The sequence below is a fragment of the Theropithecus gelada genome, chromosome 18 (assembly GCF_003255815.1).
Source record: "Theropithecus gelada isolate Dixy chromosome 18, Tgel_1.0, whole genome shotgun sequence".
In the NCBI taxonomy this organism is placed as follows: Eukaryota; Metazoa; Chordata; class Mammalia; order Primates; family Cercopithecidae; genus Theropithecus; species Theropithecus gelada.
The window spans coordinates 71,824,711-71,848,693 of NC_037686.1; the positions used below are offsets into that span (position 1 = coordinate 71,824,711).

General features: G+C 41.3%; 1 protein-coding gene across 1 annotated transcript in view; it reads left to right on the forward strand.

Moving 5' to 3' along the window:
- Positions 1 to 23,983, forward strand: part of ATP9B (ATPase phospholipid transporting 9B (putative)) — a 269,119-nt gene that overhangs the window by 197,582 nt on the left and 47,554 nt on the right. Inside the window, exons 14-15 of the mRNA XM_025365036.1 lie at positions 19,641 to 19,753; positions 22,930 to 23,178. Coding sequence (XP_025220821.1) covers positions 19,641 to 19,753; positions 22,930 to 23,178 — 362 coding nt within the window. The remainder of the gene's footprint in view (positions 1 to 19,640; positions 19,754 to 22,929; positions 23,179 to 23,983) is intronic.

Here is a 23,983-nt window from a genome sequence, read left to right on the forward strand (position 1 = left end):
AGAGCAAAAATTCCCTGTTTGTTTATTATGGAATGATACTTGTGAGCTATTAGAAGAAAATAGCAGATATGTTAATTTGGTATTTAATACTCACATTCTCCTAAAAAGCTTTACTACAGACTATACCACTCTAAAGCTCTAGGACCAAAATTCTGTTTGTCCTTATCTAATTTTCTCTTTTTCATCAAAGAACTCTTACCAATCCATAACAGATTAAAGACAAACAATTGGAATCTGGTACTGTAAGGAAAGCCACATCTGAGGGCTAAAATTCCTCCTTGGTTTATTGATTTATAATTTAAATTCCAAGTAATTCTTAGTGAACTAAAAATAAAAGAATACTTATATAGCATAATAAACAAAATATGTTGCAAACGAAATTCAACATAGTTTTAAATTATTAAATAATAGAAAAATCCTCACTGTAGTCAGCAAGAGGACAGAGAAATCTGCAAAAAAGTTGTTATTTAAAATTCATAATGGAAGCTCTAGGCATTGCAGCAAGACAAATAGAAATAAGACTAAAGGAAGAAACAAATATTTGCAGATATAGCAAAAGTGGCAGGTTACAGATTAAAATAACAAAATAGGTCACTGATACATAGTGGAGAATAGACTGAAGAGACTGAAGAATAAACCTCCATTCACGGCGGCTGCATGTATAGAAGACACAGAGTCAGGAACCTGAGGAATGAATGGAAAGGGCTCACAGATGGTCCCCAACTTCACAGTCGCTCAACTTGATGGTGGTGCGATAGCATTCACTCAGAACTGTACTTCCACTATCCGTGCAGCCATTCTTTTTTTCACTTTCACTACGGTGTTCAGGAAATTACATGAGCTATTCAGCACTTTATTATAAAACAGGCTTTGTGTTAGCTGATTTTGCCCAACTGTCAGCTAACGTAAGGGTTCTGACACAGTTAAGGTAGACAGGGCTAGGCCATGGTATTGGGAAGGTGAGATGCATTAAATACATTTTCTACTGAGCATGGGTCTCTTGGATGCAACCCCATCATAAGGTGAGGGGTCTGTGTTTTGAAAGTCATACTGTTGTCTCAAAAGTAGAAACTCAATATTCTTCATGTCAGCTCTCATGATGAATTTGTAAGTGTAGTGTAATTGAAAGTGCAGTTGTTAGATCTGTGTTTGAGTTCCATTAGACTGTGTCTTGTGAGGGGTTGAGGAACTTGGCCAAGAGAGCAGTGCTTATGAATCCCAGTGACTCAGAGAGCAGTTTGAGCGGCTTTGGTTCAAAAAGGTAGACTGAGAAAGAGTGTTAAGATTTTCCCTTCCCAACTTCATGAAGCCTACAGAAAAATGTTTAAAGAATAAATAAATCCATGGTAATACACAGAAAACAAGCAGGAGTAAAAATATTAGAGGATCCAGAAATGGAGTTATTTCTGGAAAACAGTTGGAATCAGTTTGCAGGTGACAGCAGAGCAAAGCAGACCGAAGTTGCCAGTGGCTGCTGAGGGGCCCCCACATGGGTGGGAGAAATGTCCCACAGAAACGAGGGGTGGATGAGCCCCAGACCTGAGCTGACAGGTGTGTAGGGCAGCACAGGAAGCCATCAGGCCACCGTGAGTGGTGCCTGTGAGAGCAGGTGGCCACCAGCATCTGCCCACGCGCCACCTGAGGTCTGCTTTCGCAACGTGGGGAGGCTTTCGGGGAGAAGCGCTCACTGCTTCATGTGCCCTGCCCCTTACACAGAGTTCACAGACAGCCCCTTGATTCAGAAACCAGCCCTTTGGAGGAACAGGTTTATGGAACTGCAGAAGACACCCACCCCAGCTTACTTTACAGACAACTTAGTCTTTATTGATGAATATAATCAGAAATGAAGAATCACCAGCATGAAATCAAAGTAGCAAAATATGAACAACCATACTGTTCCCAAATAAAACAAATTCATCGAAAAAGCAAAAGAAACTTCAAGAAAAATTTTAAGAGAATTTATTCATATATATGAGCTTAATACCCAAATTCAGCAGTACTTCTCTACCTACACCGGCAACAATTAGGACATTTAATACCAAAACACCAGTTAGAAGAACAACAAAAAGTATAAAATCATTAAAAATAAATGTAAACAAAAATGCATGAGACCTAAATGGATGTAAGTTTTTAAAATTTGAAAGCCCTTAAGACCGAAATAGGTAGGCATATTGTCTTCATGAATAGAATATCTTAGCCTAATAAAGATACCATTTCTTCTCACATGGAGAGATCTGACATGTTTGCAAGCCTAGAAGGAATCAGAAACTCCTGTTCACTATTGGTGGGAACTTAGGTAAGCGCATCACTTGGTAAAACACATTTTGACGTTATCAGTCAAATCGAATATGCACGTGTTCTGCTATCCAGCAGTTTTGCTCCTGCTTCTGTTCCCTAAAGAAATGTTTGCACATCTACACCAGAAGACATATGTAAGAGTATTCATGGAATTATAATGGTTAACAAAAGCCAGCAACTGTCTAGATATAACACAAAAAAGTTTATCAAAAGTAGAATGGACCAATAAATTGTGGAATGTTCTTACAGTTGAACACTAAATAGCAGTGACAATGGAGTATAGATATTGACAGAAACGTGGATGGATTTCCAAATAGAATATTCAAGAGCTAACAGAAATACAAGAAAAAATTTAATAAGGTTTATTTATATAAAGATAAAAGCCATAAAAGATTAAACCATTTAATATTTAGAGAAAAATAAAGGATGAAGCTGTAAATAAAAGCAAACCTTATAAAAAGTGTGTAGACCAATATGAATCAGAAGGAAGCTGGTATATCTACCTTGATTAATATTAAGCAAAATAAACCTTAAAATGAAAAACATTATTTAAGAAAGAGGGTCACTACATAAAAGGTTCAATTCAAAATGTTTGTGTACTTAATAAAATAGCTTCAATACCTAAAACAAGAATTAATACAGGGAGAAATTGATTATTTGCTGTCAACCACAGGAAGAAATGTTTACATCTCTTTTGTTTATTGGTTAGCCAAGCAGGCAGTTCAGAAGATTTGAATAGCATAATTGTCAGTTTTAGATCTTATGGACATATACAGAATTATTTAACAACTAGAGAACACTTGTGCTTATCAGACATGTATGAGAAAGTTACAAAAATTTGATACATACTAGGCCATGAGTCAAATTTCAGTAAATTTCAAAGAATGGATATTTCTGATCACAATAAAAAGAGGTAGGAGTTAGAAGTTAATAACAAAGAAATAAGTTTTTAAATCTCTCATTTTTAGAAATTGAAGTATATACTTTTAAATAGCATAGATCCAAAAATAATACAGATTAAAAATGCCTAGAACTAAATAATAATATAATCACTTTGTATCAAAGCCCATAGAATGTACAAAATCAAGGTTTTATAAGAACTTCCTTTCATTTTTTTAAATAGAAAAACAAGCCTAAAAATTATCTAAATAGCCAACTTAAGAATAGTAAAATAAATTCAAGGAAAATACAAGGAAAGAACCAACAGAAAGTGGTGACTTGATAAAACCATCAAGGATTAATACGGCCTGTCAGTCTTTTGAAAAGACAGCAAAATAAACACACTTTCAAAATTCTGATCTTTAAAAAGTGAGAAAAGATGGGCCGGTGCAGTGACTCACACCTGTAATCCCAGCACTTTGGGAGGCTGAGGTGGGTGGATCACCTGAGGTCAGGAGTTAGAGACCAGCCTGACCAACATGGAGAAACCCCATCTCTACTAAAGTTAGCAGGGCGTGGTGGCGCATGCCTGTAGTCTCAGCTACTTGGGAGGCTGAGGCAGGAGAATCACTTGAACTTGGGAGGTGGAGATCCCGGTGAGGCGAGATTGCGCCATTGCATGCCAGCCTGGGCAACAAGAGTGAAACTCCATCTCCCCCGCCAAAAAAAAAAAAAAACGGTAAGAGAAGGCATGAATACATATTACAAAAGAGAAGAGGGACATAGATACAGATGTATCTGATATTTAAAAGAAATTTTAGGAGAATGACAATGTTTTATAATCAGTAAATCTAAAAAGCTGAATAATAGAAAAATTTTCAGAAAAAAGTGTAAGCTGTTAAAAATGACTCAGAAGAAACAGTTTTAGCTATCCTAAAACCATTAGAGTAGTTTTTAAAAAAATCTTCTGGGGCCGGGTGCAGTGGCTCACGCCAGTAATCCCAGCACTTTGGGAGGCCGAGGCGGGTGGGTCACCTGAGGTGGGGAGTTTGAGATCAGCCTCACCAACATGGTGAAACTCTGTCTCTACTAATGGGTCTACTGATGGATCTGGCCAAATCAAATGGAAAACTTTCTGGAAAGGATTCACGATTCCAGATGCCATTAAGAACATATGTGCTTCGTGGGAGGAGGTCAACATTCATACAGGTTTGGAAGAAATTGATTCCACCCAACCCTCACGGATGACTATTTGAAGGTTTCAAGACCTCCGCGGAGGAAAGAGCTGCAGGTGTGGTGGAAATAGCGAGAGAATTAGGAGTGGAGCCTGAAGATGACTGAATTGTGGCAACCTCAGGATGAAACTCCAACAGATGAGGAGTTGCTTCTTGTGAATGAGCAAAGAAAGTAGTTTCTTGAAATGGAATCCACTCCTGGAGAAGATGCTGTGGAGGTTGTTAAAGTGACTTTAAAATCCAAGGATTTAGAAGATTCCGTAAGCTAAGCTGATAAAGCAGTGGCAGGGTCTGAGAGTATCGACTTCAGTTTCAAATGAAGTTCTGTGAGTACAGTACTATCCAACAACATTGCATGCTACGCAGAAGTCTTCCATGAAAGGAAGAGTCCGTTCATGTGGCAAACTTCATTGTTGTCTTATTTGAGGAATTGCCACAGCCAGTCCAAACTTCAGCAACCACCACCCTGATCAGTCAGCAGCCGTCAACATTAAGACAAGACCGTCTACCAGCAAAAAAATTGAAAGTTGCTGAAGACTCAGATGATTGTTAACACGTTTTAAAAATATTTTTAGATTACGGTATGTACATTGTTTTTTAGACATACTACTAATTGCACACGTAATAGACTTAGTATAGTGTAAACATCACTTTTCTGTGAACTGGGAAACCCAAAAATTCATGTGGCTCACTTTGTTGTGATATTCACTTGATTACCCAGGTCTGGAACCAAGCCCGTCCGCTGTCTCTGAGTTGTGCCTGTAATTTCCTGTCTAGTTCCTATGTACTTCATATCCTCAAGTGGAAAGGGCTTTGGAATCAGATCTGGGATTGAGTCTTGGTGCCCCCCAACTGTGTGTGATGTTAGGCAAATCCTTTAACCCTTCTGAGCAAACAAAATATGTCGTCAGTCACTAAAATTTTGTGCTAGTTTGTTACACAGCTCTAGATAACAGGGGCACCCATACTAACAGAGAAATACAAATCATTCTCAAATCTGAAAACAGCTGGTTATGCCCCCCTTGCCTTTGTGAGACCTTTAGTGCTCTGGTATTTACTGCTAATCGGTTGTTTTTTTCCTGGAACTTAAATAATTAAGATCTTTCTATTTTGTGTTCCGTATTTTAGTCATATAAATACTTCTGCTCTTTTGCTGTGCCCCTAAGTGTGTAAATCAGAAGTCAGACAGGCTTTTGCAGTCACCTTGGGGGCTTCAGTCACAGCAGAGGTTCTGTAACTGTGGATGGTTGTTTGATATTATATGGCGTTCTGGTTCTCGGTATCAGAGGAAGCGTGTTGAGACATAAGGCAGTTTGCAGATATCTTCCAAGTGCCTTGAGTTTCAGCTGAAGTGATGGAGAGTGAACTGTTGTCTCAGGAGCCTTATGTTACTAGCATAATTGGAAGGTGGTCCTTCGCATGATTGTAAATGGGGTCTGTGCTTCATCAATAAGCTTTTGGATAAGAAGCGTCCATCACAGTGGTTCTCTCATTTGCCAGGGCAGAATAGAAAATGAAGTATCCCAATAATTGCATTATAGTTTCCTTCTTGTGGACAAGAAAGCAATGTGGTATAATTAGGTTTGATTGGAGTGCACATTTCCGGTAAGATCTGAAATTAATGATGTTGCTATAGTGACACATCTGCGGCCACCAGTGCGTGAAACATAAAGCAGTTCATTCGACAGGCGTAGACATCTGTGAGCTGCAAGGATGCAGAGCATATTGACACTGACCAGAAATACTCGACACCGGCTGATGAATGAACAAATGATGCTGAAACAGGAGGACAGATAATTTGTACTTAATCTGCTGGGAAAACTTTCATCTTCTCACTGGTTGCATTTGACAATGCCATTGTTTAAATAACAATGCTGCAGAGAACTCATAAATTTTAAAACTTAACTCAGGGTGCAGCCTATTAAAGCAATACATTAATTCCTTTGTTAGGGAGGTTTTATCTTCATGTAGAACAAAGGCGTTACTAAAAACACCCACTAAAACAACAGGTTTTTTAGGACTCACATTTTAATTATAGCATCCATTACCCAAAATGCCATGTTGTTCACAATTGAATCACATATGAGTTTCACAAGACGGCATCATCATGACGGGGAAAGCAGTTTTCCCAGTTTGTAAGGGCGGGCAAGCACGACGTGTGTGCTGGCGAGTGCATACAAGGCAAGCAGATCTCACAGGTAAGACTTGGAAATGGTTTTTAAACCAAAGGGCAACTATAGTCTGTTATGCATGATGCTAATAACCGGGTATTCAGTTACAACAAACTTGAGTAGCCATACTGGTACAGTTGTTACTAATGTGTGTCCTTGGATATGAGTGCTGTAATTAACATTTTGGGGGTATTTGGGCCAGTTGAGATGTTAACACATGCAGATACTTAACTGATGCGTACAGTACTGAGAATCATAATGTTTAGAGAAAGCCTGATTCGCAGAGATTGTATTTGACTTTAAATATAATATTGACTTCACTTTAAACAGTGTCATTGACTTTGAATACATTTGGCTTCACTTTAAAAAGTGTCAAATAATTTCAAAAGTCAAAGCATACTTTAAAGATTGGTAAATTAGTCTTATCACTTAAGTTTTGTTTCTATTTCTTGTAAGGTCTAAGTAAGTTTGTGTTTTGATACATCCGTTGATTATGTGTGTGTATGACTTTAACTAGAATCTTCACAAGAAAGTTTCTTGCTCTAGGTGCGTGGCATATCCCAGTGTTACCTTTGTTTATCTAGGAAAATCACTGGCTCCCTCTTGTATGATGGTGTGGTAGAGTTTAGGGGTGAGGCCAACTCACAGTTCAGGAGTGTCTGGTCTGAAACCTCTGCAGCTGTGTCTCAGACACTGTCTCCTCCGCTCAGTCATGGATCACATCTGTTGCCACTCTGTGAATGATGCCTGCAGGACTTTTCCCCTAGAAATTAATTTCCTCTTTGCCTGCTCTGCTCATTATAGTCCCAAAAAACTCTTTTTCATTAAAGAACTGCAGGTTTTTTTTTTTTTTTTTGAGAAATCAGAAACCTTTTGTCAAAAGACATTTTCTGTCTATATAGCTGCATACCATAACCAAGTCTGCCGTGATTCTCTTCGAGGTGACGGCGCTCGTTCTCTCTGGCTGCATTCGTTCCTCCCTTTTTCAGAGCTTCCAATTTCGGGGCATATTAATTTCCGTCATATTAAAATGACAAAAGTTGTAGAAATCATCAGTGTTTGAAATCACGGAGAGCATTTGAGGTAAGATTTGAGAAATAATTTGTATTACAGACTCTGCGTTATCTACTACTGCACAAGAGGGGAAAGAAAGTTCGAAATTAGCAAGTTATGAAATAAAAAAATCATCAAGATTTAAAAAATGTTTTTGGGCTTCATCTTCGTATGTGAAGAAAGTACATGTGCCACTCACCTGAAGGAATGTCTGCATAAGTATTGCAGTTTCTTTAACCGAACAAGGTGTGATTACATTTATTCACATGGACAGAATAACAAACCCAAAAACTTTATCATTCATTTGGTGAGAGATGTTAGTCATTTATTTGAATATATCAGTTTTAAGCTACTGATAACATGATTGATTAGCAACAGAAACATTTTAGAAGATGCAGAGCTAGTAATACCACGTGTTTGTTTGATTTAAATGATCACCTGTCAGGATACATCGTTCTCGTATTCAACTCTCACCATAATCTAACTTTAAAACATTCTCATCACCCCAGAAAGCAACCTTGGCACTCCCCATCCTTCCCCTTCCACCTCCCGTGGCCCGAAGCAGCCCCTGGTTACTTTCTGTCTCCGAGGACTTGCCTGTCCTGGGCGTTCCACGTAAATGAGTCAGACGTATGCAGTCCCTGCCGGCCTCCTTCACCGGCATTTACTCTTACAGGCTCATTCATATTGTAGCGTGTATCAGTGCCTCATTCTGTTTATTGCCAAATAATATCCCATCATGTGGATACACCACACTTTTTTTACCCATTCATAAGGTGATGGACATGGGTTGTTTCTACTTTTTGCCTATTACAACTAATGCTGCTGCGAGCTTTCAAGGCTGTAGCCATTACAGTCAGGCAAGAGCAAGAAGGCGGCATCCACATTGTAAAGGAGAGCAGAACTCTGTGTGTGTGTGACTTGGTCATGTCCGTAGGAAGTCCTTAGGAGTCAGCCAGCCCTCTATTAATAAAGGGGTTCGGTAAGATCATAAGACACAAGATCAACACACAAGAATGAAATTGTATTTCTGTATGCTAACAATGAACTATCCAGAGATAGAATTAAGAAAACAATTGTATTTACAGTGCATCAAAAAATATTTCATTGTGTTCAGATGGCAACAATTCTAGTCTCTTTGATCTATAGGTTCTATGTAATACCTATTAAAATCCCAGCTACCTTTGCATAAATTGGCAAGCTGATTCTGAAATTCATATGGAGATACTAGGGATTCAGCGTGGCTACAGCAATCTTGAAAAGCAAAGTTAGAGGACTTGCAACTCCTGATTGCTTCTTAAAAAAAAAAAAAAGACTTATGCTTCCAAGGAATGTGGGCTGTGCAGTGGGGGGTGGGCGAAAGATGTGAGGTTGGGGGTTTGTTTTGTTTTGTTTTTGAAACAGAGTCTTGCTCTGTCACCCAGGCTGGAGTGCAGTGGCACAGTTGTGGGTCACTGAAGCCTTGACCTCCTGGGCTTAACTGATCCTCGTGTCTCAGCACCCGAAGTTCTGGGATTACAAGCATGAACCATTGCACCTGGCAGCAGATCCTGGTTTCAAACCCTAATACAAAGCTACAGTAATCAGGACAATGTGGTATGTGGTACGGGCATAAGGATAGACACATAGATTGATGGACTAGAAGTGAGAGGCCATAAATAAATCCAGACATTTATGGTCATTGGGTTTTCAACAAGGATGTCAAGATAATTATATGGAGAAAGAATAGTCTTTTTAACAGATGGTGCTGGGCAACTAGATATCCCATGCAAAAAATGAAGTTGGATAATGATCCCACTTATACCCAAAAGCTAACTCAAAATGGATCATAGACTTAAATACAAGCACTAAAATTATAGTATTTTTTAATTACTCAGCTTTGAGAAAGTATTCTAAATTTGCTGTACAGTTTCAATGTTTGCCCCCTCCAAAACTCCTACTGAAATGTCATTCCCAGTGTGACACTATAAAGAGGTGGGGCCTGTAAGAGGCAAGTGGGTCGTGAGGGATCTTGAGGGATCTGCTCTCATGAATGAGCGAATCTACCCATGGATTAATGGGTGAATGGATCAATGGGTTTTCATGGAGTGTTAGTTGTCACAAGAGTGGGTCTGTTATAAAAGCCAGTTTGGCCCTCATGAGCCTGCTCCCATCATGGGGTGGCCTGCAGTGCCTCGGGACTCCACAGAGAGTCCCTATCAGCAGAAAGGCCCTGACCAGATGCAGCACCTCAGCCTTGGACTTTCCAGCCTCCAGAACTGTAAGAAATAAATTCCTTTTTAAAATTAATTACCCAGTCTCAGGTATTTGGTTATAGCAACAGAAAACGGACTAAGACAATTCTCCATTTCATTCTCCCTGGCTCCAGTTAAGTAACTGAATAGACTTTTGGGGATCTACTGAGATACAAAGCTTTATAAACATAAAAGGAGAAATAGTTCAAACCTAAGTTTCAGTTATCTTTTAAATTATTTTCAACCATTAGATGCATAAATGCACAGATATTATATTCAGTATTTTAGCATCACCTTGTATGTTTCTGTGACAGCTATTTGGTCTCCAGTACTTCAAGGCGTCTTTGCGTACATGTAGAATTCCTCTCAGTTTTCCCCAAGCAGCAGTAAGAAGCAAAGTATAATAGCATAGCTGAAGTTGGGAATCTCAGCACTTGAAATACTACCACCGAGCTGAAAAAGGATATCTAACTAAAGCACTGGATTAAAATAGTGGTTTAAAATCCCAGATTTACTGACTAGAAAGAGTCTGTGAATGGAGTGATTACAAATGATTTAACTTTGTTTTTGGAAAACATCTGTTGTCCATGTGGATTTATTGCATTTAGAAATGCCAGGGTTTTCTTCTCCAGAAAAAGATGCCCCAAAGTCAATGATATGTGCCTCAACTATATGCCACTTTCAGCCCATGATGAATTGATGGGCTAGGAATCGATTGTGGGCGGCTGTTTACATCAGAGGAGGCAGTGACCAGACGCCCTGCTTCCTGATGGAAGGACACTCCCCGCACTGGAGCGGTGTCCACAGAACCTCACCTCACCAGCTTTGCCCAGCCGTGGCTCACAGGAAACACAGGGCCCACAGGCACAGGAGAAATGGCCAGTGGCCAAGTGCAGATTGTGGGAACTGAAACCATCAGTCCAGGTTCTTTGACAAATCAATTTCAAGGAAGAAAGAGATGGAGGAGAAAGCTGTAGAGTAAAAGAGGCTCAAGAGACCTTTCTTGGATCCATACTTCTGACAAGCAGTATAAAAACTATGACACACGAGACACCTGGAAATTAGAGCCATGACTTCTGTTTGACACGGACGAGTTGTTGTGGCTTTCTGGTGTGATAATATTTCGGTTCTGTTTAAAGTGTCTTTCTTTCACAAATGATACTGACATGCCCATGGTTGAAATGATATGGCTCAGATTAGTTTCAGCAGCACCAAGAGAAGGAGTGAGGTGGGGGCTCAGATGAAAGAGCTGCCCCAGGTCCATGTATCCAAAAAGGAGCGATGGCCACGGGGCTTTCAGGAGACTGTCTGTCTTCTTGAGGTAATTTAACATTTCCTTTTGAAAATATAGAAGGGGTGAAAAAGCATACATTCCTGGATTTAAGTTCCTTGCATTTCATATCTCTCAAATTTACATACAGAAATGACATTTTCTGTTGGTTTTGGTTTTATTCCAGCTATAGGCATGTGTGTGCATCCATGCGTGCAAGCACACACACACACACAGACACAGACACACAGCAAGGTTGATGCCCCACCTACCGTGAGGGATTTCTAGTGCGTATTCCACATGTTGAAATGGTATTATTACCAGAAAAGTGGAAATTTTGACCGTTAGACACCCAAAATCAACATTTCACTGTTCAAATCAACTGCCCTACTAAAGCATCGGAAATACATTGGTCTAGCAAAGTGAAAATGGCATATAATTATGTTTATAACCATCTCACTCATTGATTTCCTCTAAGAAAACTGTGTTATTTAAAACCTATTATAAAGTTTCATATCCAGAAAACTTTAATCTTTTACTGTCTACAGTTTTCTCATTGCTTTTTGGCCCACTGTGTAAAGTGAAAGGGGGTATTATGTCACGTCTGAGGGCAGAATGTACGTGATGTTTAACGAATAATTTTCACACACGGCAAATTCCACGTATGCCAAGTCTCTGCTCCCATTTTCTTTTTAAATTTTTATGTGTGTCGTTAGAACAGCTTTCTTCACAATGCAGTGATGTTGCCTGTTGTTTCTGACAGCAGATGCATTATACTCAGGTATCACGTGGTCTGAATGTTCGTCTCTCTAAAATCCCTGTGTTGAAACCAAGTCCCAGGTGATGGCATGGTACTAATTAAGAGAGGTGACTGGGTCATAGGGAGAGCCCCCATGAATGGGATTGGTTCCCTTATAAGCAAGGTCCTAGGGAGGCAGATTCCCTCTCCCACTCCTGAGGATGCTGCGAGAAGGCTCTGCCATGATGAGGGCCCTCATCAGACACCAAATCTCCTGGTGCCTCATCTTGCATTTCCCAGCCGCCAGAGCTACGAGAAGTAAACGTTTGTTGTTTATAAACCACTGGGTTTATGGTTTGTTGGTTTTTTTTTTAAAGACAGGTTCTCGGTCTTGCTCTGTGACTCGGGCTGGAGTACAGTGTCGTGATCACAGCTCACTGCAGCCTCAAACTCCTGAGTTCAGTCGATCATCCTGCCTCAGCCTCACTAGTAGCTGAGACTACAGGTGTGTGCTGCCATGCCCAGCTAATTTTTGTATTCTTGATAGAGATCGAGTCTCACTGTGTTGCTCAGGCTGGTCTTGAACTCCTGGGCTCAAGCCATCCTCCTATCTTGACCTCCCAAAGTGCTGGAATGACAGGTATGAGCCATCATGTTGTAGCAGCCCAGAAGCAGTGAGACAGGTATTAATAACTTAATAACACATAGTTTCAAAAATCAATTACTATAAATTGTATGTTTTTTTTCTAAAGATCTTATGTGGCTTTAAATTTATCTGCATGTTCCCAAACGTGTGGTGAGCATCCTTACACTAGCTGCACTTTGCAACATCAATAACAAGGTAAAAAACAGATTTTTCAAATAAATCTCAATTATTTTTAAGGACAGGAAAGAACTAAATACAGAAGGTACCTTCCGGATTTTTGTATAATATTTCCAACTTTGGATTCCACACAGAAAATATTTTCATCCAGGGCAGAAACAGTAGTGCAGGTGTTTGATTTCTGTTTACAGCAGTCTTCTGTATACCTTCCAGTATCCTGGTTTTGAAAATTAGGCTCATTATCGTAATTCTTTTTTAAAAATTTAAATCAGCAACTATTTTGGCTGCTATTTAGGAGTCAGGTTTTGGGGATAGAGTTGGGATAATACAGACACTGCCTTCCTGGAGATTCCACTGCAGTGGGGGAGATGCATGCTCAGCAGCTAGAGACCAAGAGAGAAGACAGGGATGACCCACGGAGAAGACAGACGACCCAGAGAGAAGACAGAGACGACCCAGACCCCACAGGGACCAGCCGGACGCGGCCCACCGTTCTCATCGCACGTTATGAGGCACTCAGTAAATATTAAATACACATTTTATATGTTATGGGTTTTCTTGGTAATACATCTACTTTTTAGTGAGACAAGTGGGATGTGGAATTTCATGACGATCTATGTGGGTGTCCATTAGGACCATAGCTTGTCCTGTAGCTTAGTTTTACTATATTTAGATGTAGGGATTTGTACTTTCCAGGTCAAAAATTCTCTTCTTAATAGAGAAATTTGTTGCACTTTAAAATACATTATGTTATGTTTAGTTTAAGGAGATAAAATAGCTACTCAGGGACTCAGGATTTCATGTTTCGCCTTGATAAGCCTCTACATTGTCGTGCAGTAATTGTATCTAATGCTAGCCTGATCTGTAATTAGGAAGGAAACACCACAGTGACCTTAACGGAACAGGCCTGGGTATAAAGAGCAGGAAAGGATGCAGAAGAGTGTCTGACAGATGTAGCCCTCGTACATGATTTAGGAAGAAGACTCAGAAAACAAGGACTAGAGGGGAACATCCTCAGCTTGCTGAAGAGAATCTTAAAGACCCGAGGCTGAGGTGTCACTCCATGTGATGGAGACGCATGCTTTCCCCAGGTCAGGAAGGAAGCACGGGTGCTTGCCCAGCACTCCAGCACTCTCCATAGTGCAGTACGGTAAGAAAGGGGAATACAAGGCATGGATATCAGAAAGGAAGAAATCAAGTTAAAATTAAAGAAAGAAGGCCAGGCGCGGTGGCTCAAGCCTGTAATCCCAGCACTTTGGGAGGCCGAGACGGGCGGATCACGAGGTCAGGAGATTGAGACCATCCTGGCTAACGCGGTGAAACCTCGTCTCTACTAAAAAATACAAAAAACTAGCCGGGCGAGGTGGCGGGCGCCTGTAGTCCCAGCTACTCGGGAAACTGAGGCAGGAGAATGGCGTGAACCCAGGAGGCGGAGCTTGCAGTGAGCCAAGATCGCGCCACTGCACTCCAGCCTGGGCAACAGAGTGAGACTCTGTCTCAAAAAAATAAATAAATAAATAAATAAATAAAAATAAAGAAAGGAAACTGTCCCTCTCTGCAGATGGCATAATTATCTACCTAGAAAATCCAAGGAATGTGCAAAAAGTTCTGTGAAGCAGTGAGTTCGGCAAGGTCAGGGGTAGACTGACCACATGCAGAAACCAATTGTGTATCCACACTTGCAGTGCATATGTGCCAGCTGAAATGAAGAGTACAGTGTCATTTATAATTCCTTGACAAAAGAGCAGTAGTTTGCTGTGAATCTAATATATAATGTGTGGGACTTGTGGGCTGAAAACTACGTAACACTCACGAAAGGAACCAAAACAGACCGAAATAAACGGAGAGAGTGAGTTTGCTCATGGACCTAAAGTCTCCACACACTAAAAATGTCACTTCTCTTTTCGATATTCAGGTCTAATTCAGTTTCTATCAAGATTTGTTTTGTAGGTAAGATTATTTCTGAATTTGTTTTTAAGGCAAAGGAGCAGGATAGCTAAAGTGATTTTGACTTAGAAAGTTGGAGGACTCATTACCAGATTTGAAGACTTAAATAAGCTGCAGTCCTCAAGACTGTGTGGTATTGGGGGATATTTCAATGGACACAAAACCTAGAAAATGGCGTTGCACCAAAGAGGATATGGGAACAGAACATCTGTATGAGGAAAGACGTTCCTCCTTCGCAAGAGGCAGAGTGGCTGTCCCATAGCCACTTCAGACTCACCACCTGTGTCTTCTCCCCTTCTCCCAAAGCTGTCTACTTTCTTAATTCCTGTTTCTTGTTGAGGGCCGGCCTCGCTGAGCAAGGCAGTCAGCCTGAGCCGCTCTTCGAGGTCTCGGATCCAGAGCTCCACATTCGGTTCCCAAGCCCAGTCGATGCTCTTTTCTAGACTTCTGAAGATTTCATGCATTTGCCTCTTCCTTTCTATCTTGATGCCTGCTGCCACATCATCCTTCACTTAGACTTTGATACCAGCTCTCTCCCCTACATTTGACCCCCGCCACTCTGTCCTTAGAATAATGTCTCGGTTAACTCTGTTACCTGGATGGGGTCCATCCAGAATGAAGCCAGGACTCCTGAGCCTGGCTCTGTATGCCCTCTTGGTGGACGGGAGACTCTGCTTTACGGTGCTCCCCTAATGGGACCTGGAGAGCTCCTCGCCCACTCCTCCCTCTCCAGCCCCTTCTCCTGAGTGTGTCTTTTCCATTCACAGGCATTTGTCTTTGCTCCCAGACCCATGTGCGAGCCAAGAACATACAGCTCCCTCTTCCTGGAGCGCTTCTCCTATGGAAACCGCTAGTAAATTCATATCCTTCAAGTCACAGGTCAGATGCCACCACTCCTGGGAGCAGTCTCTGCCCCCTCTCTGCGGTCTCCTGTGACTGCACCTCGCAGACCCTGCATTAGTGCCTCTCAGTAGCGTGATCTCTTGCAGTCTCTCTCCCCATTATGCTGTGGGGTTCTTCAGGAAAGGCGCCCTCACCCTCTTTGTGTTTGGGGCACTTTGTGCGTTGTCTTATCATTTTTTGCAGTATCCATGCAACATATGAGGTGTATTCCATATTTTACAGGTGAATAAACTGAGGCTTGGAGAGCTTAAATCAACTCTTAGGAAGTTCTGAGGCCTGCAGGTTATAGCAGGATTTGGACCCAGGGTTATCTACTCCCAAGCTCAGTGGGTGGTGATGCCTTTTCATGAGAATACACAAATTCTCAGTTAAGTTGGTATTTATGGGAATGTGGGAATCACTGTAGCTCCTGCTGCACACGGGCAGCTCTCCGGAGCCCTGTGCTGGGCCACGAGGAGCAGCTGTAGGCCGGGCTGTGCGGAGCCTTGTCTCCGTCTTAGGAGTGGATGCATAGATTTATAAGCAGTGGCAAGGCACGGGTGGTCACTAAAAGCAATGCACTAGAATGAGGAGGTGTTTGTCTTCGGAAATAGCATTGCTGGGAAGATAGGTTAAAGAATGTTGGAGCTGAGCTCAGGAAGCCACGGAAGAGGCGGCAGTCAGGACGCGTGGTGAGAGGGCAGAGCGAAGGCGCTTCAGGGGGGGCTCACTCCGTGTCTGAGGTGGGATTAAGAGGATGAGAACGTTTGGGAGGTGGTTGAATCCAGAAAGTGAGGAAAGGATGGTGGTGGTGATGGTGGCTGCGGAAGAGCAGCTCCCATTTATCCAGGAGTGATTGGGTCAGGCGTGTCACCTGGGTGCCCTCATGTCATCCTTGGACCACCCTGCAGTGCTTGCACAGTGAGGAGGCTGAGTGGGAGGCCTTGCCCTTCTCGGGGAAGGTGCCCGTCGGGAGAGGCCAGAGGGGCCAGACAGGCCCCTTTTGGATGTCTCAGCGGGTACTGAGGGACAGAGAGGTGTAGGCTGTTGAGGGAGAGCGAGGTTGGGCTGTGGGTTGCATGTGGTTGCGGTGAGGACACAAACCTGTTTGTGAGGACACTGAGACTTGAGCCAGGGGCTGGGAGGCCGTGGACAACAGCACCCCACATCCCAGTGGAACTTCTGCACTTGCAGCTGACTCCACACCCAGAGCCTGTCACAGCTGCCCAACAAACATGCCAAGCGAGGACTGGATGGAAAATGAAATGCTATTTTTTTCTTTAGGGTTCTTTGTGTACTTGGATAAAGTCGTTTAAAATCCTAAAGAAATAATTGTTCATTCTTGGTAAGAGCTATACAGGTGTTCATTATAATATTCTTTTAACTTTACATATGAAATGGTTTGTAATAAAAAAGTTGGATTTTAAAAAGTGGCATTAATCATAGTCCTGTTTACAAATTGCATAGGATTTATGCCTCATTACGATTCCCCATCCTAAATTATCATGCTTCACACTCAGTGTAAGAAAAAAAAGTCTAAAGGAAATACTTTTGTTATCTCAATCTGCTATATAACATGTTTTTAATTTAGCACATTTGTTAAATAATTTTTCAGAGAGCTGCTTACTTAGGCACACATAATAGAGGTAAACTTTGTAGTTACCCTAATATGAATTAATGGAAGGTTTCATTATCTTTTAACTGTTGGCAATGATATAATTATCATTTTTCATCTCACATTTTTGCTATTTAAAGCACTCATAGGCCAGGTGTGGTGACTCATGCCTGTTATCCCAGCAGTTTGGGAGGCCAAGGCGGACAGATGACCTGAGGTCAGGAGTTCCAGACCAGCCTGGCCAACATGGTGAAACCCCGGCTCTACTAAAAATACAAAATTTAGCCGGGCATGGTGGCGCACGTCTGTAATCCCAGCTACTAGGGAGACTGAGGCAGGAGAATCACTTGAACCCCGGGAGGCAGAGGTTGCAGTGAGCCGAGATCATGCCATTGCATTCCAGCCTGGGCAACAGAGTGAGACTCTGTCTCAGAAAACAAACAAATAAAAATATAAAGCACTTGTAGAACTTCATTATGTTATTCGGAGACCAAATTGCTGCTAACTGCATTATTTAATATAGCCTAGTATTTTAATTATACTTATTTAACAAGGGTAGCATGACAAAATAAAAAGGTTTAAACTACCTGTCATGTAATTTTGATGATTTTGTTTCCACTTAGATTTATGAAACTTGGAGACATTTTTTCAAGGTACACAGAGCACAGCCAGTTTAAAGGTGCTTCATAAAACGTTGTGGAAGGCAAAATCTATAAAACTGACAGGTATCTCAGGTAGATAGTTAGCTGCTATTTGGAATTTCTAAAACTTTATTATATCTCTCTTAAGAGAATTTATCAAAACAATCTCTAAAAATAGTAATTGTAAGCTGTATTTTCCTTCTCTTTTAAAGTAAGTGCTGTGTCCTGATGGAAGGCCCTGAGCCAGGTGACCTGTTGTGTGATCCTAACTGATGTCTTGGGATTGACTCTGTGCTCTAATCCTCATGCCATTAGAGGGTACCATAGACATGAAAATGGTTTGGGTTATATTCCAGTACCACGCATGCCAAAGAACATAAAAATGAGTGAATATTTTAATGGATGTTTTGCAACCATGTGGAAAGTCCAACTTTTATTGCAATCGATTGGCTGTGTCATTGTTCATACTCAGATTTATAACGTCGTCAGTATCCGTGGATAACCCTTCTTGGATGTGCTGTGAAATAAGTACAGAACCCCCGCCCTGCTCCCAGGACAAGGGACAAGGTGAAAGCACCACATTGCAGCATGTTGTGAAATAAATGCAGAATCCACCCCTCCCCCGGACAAGGGACAAAGTGAAAAGCACCACGCAGCATCACAGCACATTGTGATCTAAGTGCAGACACCACCCTGCCCACCTCTGGGGCAAGGTGGAAGCACCACGCATGGCAGCTCGCTACATACATATCCAGAGGGTATTTGAGCTTCCCTGTGCTACTTTGCTTCTATAAAGCCAAATAAATAAAACATGCATATATAATATGTGTATTTTTAGGTTAAGTGAGATCTCTTTGTCACCTAATACATGGCCCAACTTTTCTGGCAGTCCTCCTAAGTAAGCACTGTGGTCCTTCTGCCTTGGTCCACTGAGGAGCAGGCATTGGGGAGGTACATTCAGATAACCCAGTATTTGGAAAATACTAAAGAAAAGCCGTCTGTTTCACAGACCTCCTGTCTGTCATTCCAAGGGATGCACATAGATGCTAAGGATTAAACACATCTGAAATATCCGTTTCTGTTCAGCTAAAAAGACCTAATTTTTTGAAGTAGATTTTTAAAAAAATTAATGGACACCGTCATTTGGGGCACGTTGATGTCTTTTTCAGGCAGTGTTCTATATTGTAATTATAAAGGTGGTGACTCAGTTTTCTAGTTTTATGCCTGCCTCTTTCAGAACAGGCAAAAGTTGCATTTGTTCCAAATAACAGCAGCTGAAAGGTAATGACTGGACTTTCTTCGTATAACTGGAGTCCTTCCCGTTATTAAACGTTGTTAGAGGCTGGGTGCGCAGTGGCCCATGTCTGTAATCACAACACTTTGGGAGGCCAAGACAGAAGGATCGTTTGAGACCAGGCTGGGCAACGTAGGGAGTCCCTGCCTCTACAAAAAACAAAAACATTAGCTGGGTGTGGTGTCGTGCACCTGTAGTCCCAGCTATTCGGGAGGCTGAGGCAGGAGGATCAGTTGAGCCCAGGAGGTGGAGGCTGCAGTGAGCTGTGGTAATGCCACTGCACTCCAGCCTGAACAACACAGTGAGACCCAGTCTCAAAAAAAAAAAAAAAAAAAAAAAACCCACAAAAATGTTATAAGAGTACCTTGACATGCTAGGGAGAAAATATCTTGTTCTTCCTGTTAAAATGAAAATAGTAGCAAGTAACAATCTTAATGCTACTTTGTATTATACCGTCGGGCATCCCAGCTGCTTCAGCACATGGGTGTGCAGTAGGAAAGCTGGGCCTTCCCCGAGGCCTCCTGCATTAATGTGTTTGCTGTTGTCCCCTTTATCCTAGGAACCCTCACCCAGAATGAAATGGTATTTAAGCGGCTCCACCTGGGCACCGTGTCCTATGGAGCCGACACAATGGATGAGATCCAGAGCCATGTCAGGGACTCCTACTCACAGGTAAGTGGGTTCCTCCTGTATGGGATCTGCTTCCACACACATCCGTGCCATGAGTCCACCCCAGCCTCGTGTGTTCCCATCTGTAAATTAGCACACTTCTCGGTGGTCTTAACATCCTGCTACTTCAGTCATCCGTTCGAATATACGAACCAGGAAATCGTCTTTGATGAGCATTTCTACATGAGTGAAATCGTAGAAGGCATAGTGTGCTTAAGTCATTTATTCATATTACATTTTACTAGTGAGTTATTTGTAAAAAATTATTCAGTAAACATTGTATTTGAAGAATATTCAGTAGGATACTACATCAGTATGTTTTCTAACAGTCCTGTTTTTCTCTATAATAAAACATTCTCATATTTTTAAAGGTAAATTCTTTTTTTGCCTTTTCAGTGGACAAAAGTAGACACCGTAGTGTTGGGAACCTCATATCTGTCACTCACCTTCCTGTCATCAGTGCCCAGGTGGTGGTGTTTCATCTGTAGGTGTTCTTCATTGTTACTATATTACGACATGGAGCTCAAATACCACCTTCTTTCACGTGTAAATATTTATTATGTGCCCCTAATAGATAAGGACTCTGCCTTTCATTGGGGCCAAAGCTCTCTGAAGTTCTGAGAACAGGAATTAGAGGCTGAGTATCCCTTATTTAAAATGCTTAGGACCAGAAGTGTTTTGGATTCTGGATTTTTTTCAGATTTGGAATATTTGCATTATCCTTACTGGTTGAACATCCCTTATCCGAACATCCCTTTGAGCATCAATGGCGTTCAAACAGCTTTGAGTTTTGGAACATTTCCGATTTTAGATTTTTGGATCAGGGATACTCAGCCTGTATTTGCTTTTAAAGCAGGATTTAGCCTAGAGGCTGTAGCACTTGCCGGAGATTTTATAGGCAGTGGGTTGTGTACAGAGTCTGTCCAGGGCCCCAAGTCATCCTAACAGCCGCGTTCCGGCAGTAGGCACCTCAGAGCCACCACGTGGAGCACAGCCCTGGCCCCGAGGAGTGTTTCCTTGTCATTCATTTGCATTCTTTTTTTTGTGCCTGTCATAATTAGAAGTCACTGATTCAGTGTCATCAAACCTGGAGATCTGAGAGAATCAATTTAAGAGACCAGCAGACAAGGCTGCAGTGTGCGTCAGGAATTTACACCTGCTGAGGCCCTTTTTCTGCTTGTTTGTTGATTTATTTTGAATACAGTAATACACATAATAACGAGCTAAGGCCTATCAGGTTCAAAAGTGTACACAGCTCGCCTTGGGGGGTGACAGTTCCCAGTGTTGCACGGCACTACTGCCCAGACTTGCAGAGGCCACTCAGCGATGTCAGCTGTGGAGTCTAGGAGACTTTTTGAAACAAACAGTAATTTGTTTCAAACTTGATTTTTGCAGAGACTAGACTAAATGACACTTTCCCATTGCAGCGTTTCTACTCTTGACAACTCCAGAGTAGCATGCAGTGGTCAGCATTGTATTCAGGTTTTTGAAAACCTTCTCTTTCTTGTATACTTGCTACCAGTCTGGCATAAGCTTTACTGTTGGCATGCTGTCAAATGGAAGAAGTCTCGTATGTGTATATATTTAGCATATGGAATGTTTATCCACACACATAAGCAAACAAACATATGTATACACAGCCAAACACATTATTATTTTGGATGTAATTCATTTAGATACAGAATATTTGTAACCTAGGATATTTGTTAATAGAAGAAAAATCTTTAAAGGAGAAGGAGTACAGTTTCTCCCAGGAATCTATTTCTACATTGAAATAGTACCAGATGAGATCTGCTTTTTAAAAATTATCATCTGTGAATGTAATTTTAATAGCTTCAAATAAGTTATTAGGAAAAATTAAAAGCAGAAAAGATGAAGCATCATTATATAAACACAGTAAATATTGTGCTTCCACCTAAGAGAACTTTTAAAAATCATTTTTGCTGAAAGCTTCTGTTAGCTGAACAGACAGTACTTCTTATGTGAAATTGGTCTGATTCTCTATTGGTATTCTGTTTTATTACTAAGACGACAGGAGTCTAGTAGGTCCACTGCCGTGCAACACAAATCTCTTATAACCTGATTATATTTCCCCACTGGAGGCATTTGGTGATAGAGGGCATAATCTTCCATGGAATTTGTGTGAAATTAAATTGTACAGGCATCAGCAAACATCACGTAGTTTGGAAGGAGGGAGCCAGCTGAGTTTGCTGTCCCGCAGTAGCGTGAGCAGGCGCAGATGGGCTGGGTCCTCACTGAAAGGCAGCACCAGCTGAGCAGAAAGTTAAACCCTTCATTCGGCACCACTGTAATTTGATGGGCAGGAGATTCACAGTTCATTGGATCTGTGCACTCCATCCAAACGTGAGAGTCTTGGTTTCTAAGGAGAATTGTCATGAGTTACTCCGAAGTTAACTGAAGAAACATTTGACGCCCTGTTCGGGTCAGGGGGAGTGCCCTCTGACACCCTCCACCACATAGGAGGTGAATAATAAAAAGTTATCACTTCGGTGGTGCCGTGAAACCTCTTAAACACGGCTGAGGCTGAGGAGAGCCAGGCACAGACATAAGCCCTAAATGAGGACTTGCTTTGAGAGAGCAGGATTCCGAGATAAGACACGGGATCGTTTTTCCTCTGAATGCAACTTAGGATTGTATTTGGTTGTTATTATCCACAAAACTGGACTGTCTAAACTGAGACTACTGAAAGCAGGATTAATTTATGGTATTAAGGGAAGATTCTTAAAAATATTGTCCTGCTTTTAGCTTTATACAATTTTATGTACAACACTATTTAAAGAAAGCTGAAAGCAGTTGTAAGTATACCATTTCATTTTGTTCTTTGACTCTGCTTTTAGAAGTCATGAATAAATAGGGGTTAATGACGTAGCAAATCATTGCCGTTGTTGAAATGAATACAGTAAAAACAAATTATCAGATTTTTAAGTAGTATAGTGAATATTTTGGTGTATTTGACAACCTGGATGTATCAGAGCGCTTCATAGTACTAGGCTTAAAAATATAACTCATTAATCAGTGCTTTCTAGGAGATAATCAGAATCAAATGAGGCTACTTATTTCTAGCTACTTCACTTATAAAAATCATATATGTTAATAATTCCATGTTAACTAGATCTCTTTGCTCTATCTTTAATTACGTGACGTTTCATATTCTAAAGATGCAGTCTCAAGCTGGTGGAAACAATACTGGTTCAACTCCACCAAGAAAAGCCCAATCTTCAGCTCCCAAAGTTAGGAAAAGTGTCAGCAGTCGAATCCATGAAGCCGTGAAAGCCGTCGTGCTGTGTCACAACGTGACCCCTGTGTATGAGTCTCGGGCCGGCGTTACTGGGGAGACTGAGTTCGCAGAGGCTGACCAAGACTTCAGTGATGAGAACCGCACCTACCAGGCTTCCAGCCCCGATGAGGTCAGTCAGAGCACAAAACCGTGGGAGCTTGTGCGTTCCATTTGGACTCAAAAGTCATGAGGATTCATTCTTTCTGGGGTGGGGAATATAGAGGAGCAGTTTACCGTAGCTTTAATGTATGTTTTAGCTGTAGGTTGAAAACTGCCCAACTCATTCCAGCATGTAGCCTCTGACGTAGCCTGGGCCTTGCAGATGCAGACGTGCGGCCGACGCGTCTCGGCACATCCCAGAACACCCAGGGCTGGTCACAGGGAACAGCATGAGAAATGCCAGCGAGGTTTACTGATTCCATAAACTAATTTGTGTCAAAGCTGCATGTTATAAAACTGTTGAAGTTTGGGACTGGGATGGCTACATCATCCAGTTTTTTGGATTCCGTGTCCAAATTGAATCATCAGGTTTCCATATTAAATTTACACATATTTTGCCAGATTTTCGATACAGGGCATTTATTTCAAAAGAAAATCGGAATGTAAATTTCCAAAACCTACAGAAATGGTAAGATCTTAAACATGGTAAATTAGTTATTTCTAACTTTACATCATTCTTTGATTTTTAGATCAGTAAAATCATTATCAAATTTGTTTAATTAATGTCTTAGTATATTTTATATACAGTTTTATATACACTTTGTCCCTTCAAGGTTCTTGAGATAGTTCCGTAATCAAGCCAACCACAGAAGCACTGTAAACAAACTAGTATCTTCCGATACTTTGTAAAACTGTGTCATATACATAAATAATTGGTGGTGGGGGTACCTTCAGTGAAAATAAAAAGAAAAATCAGATCTAATGTTTTTAAGAGA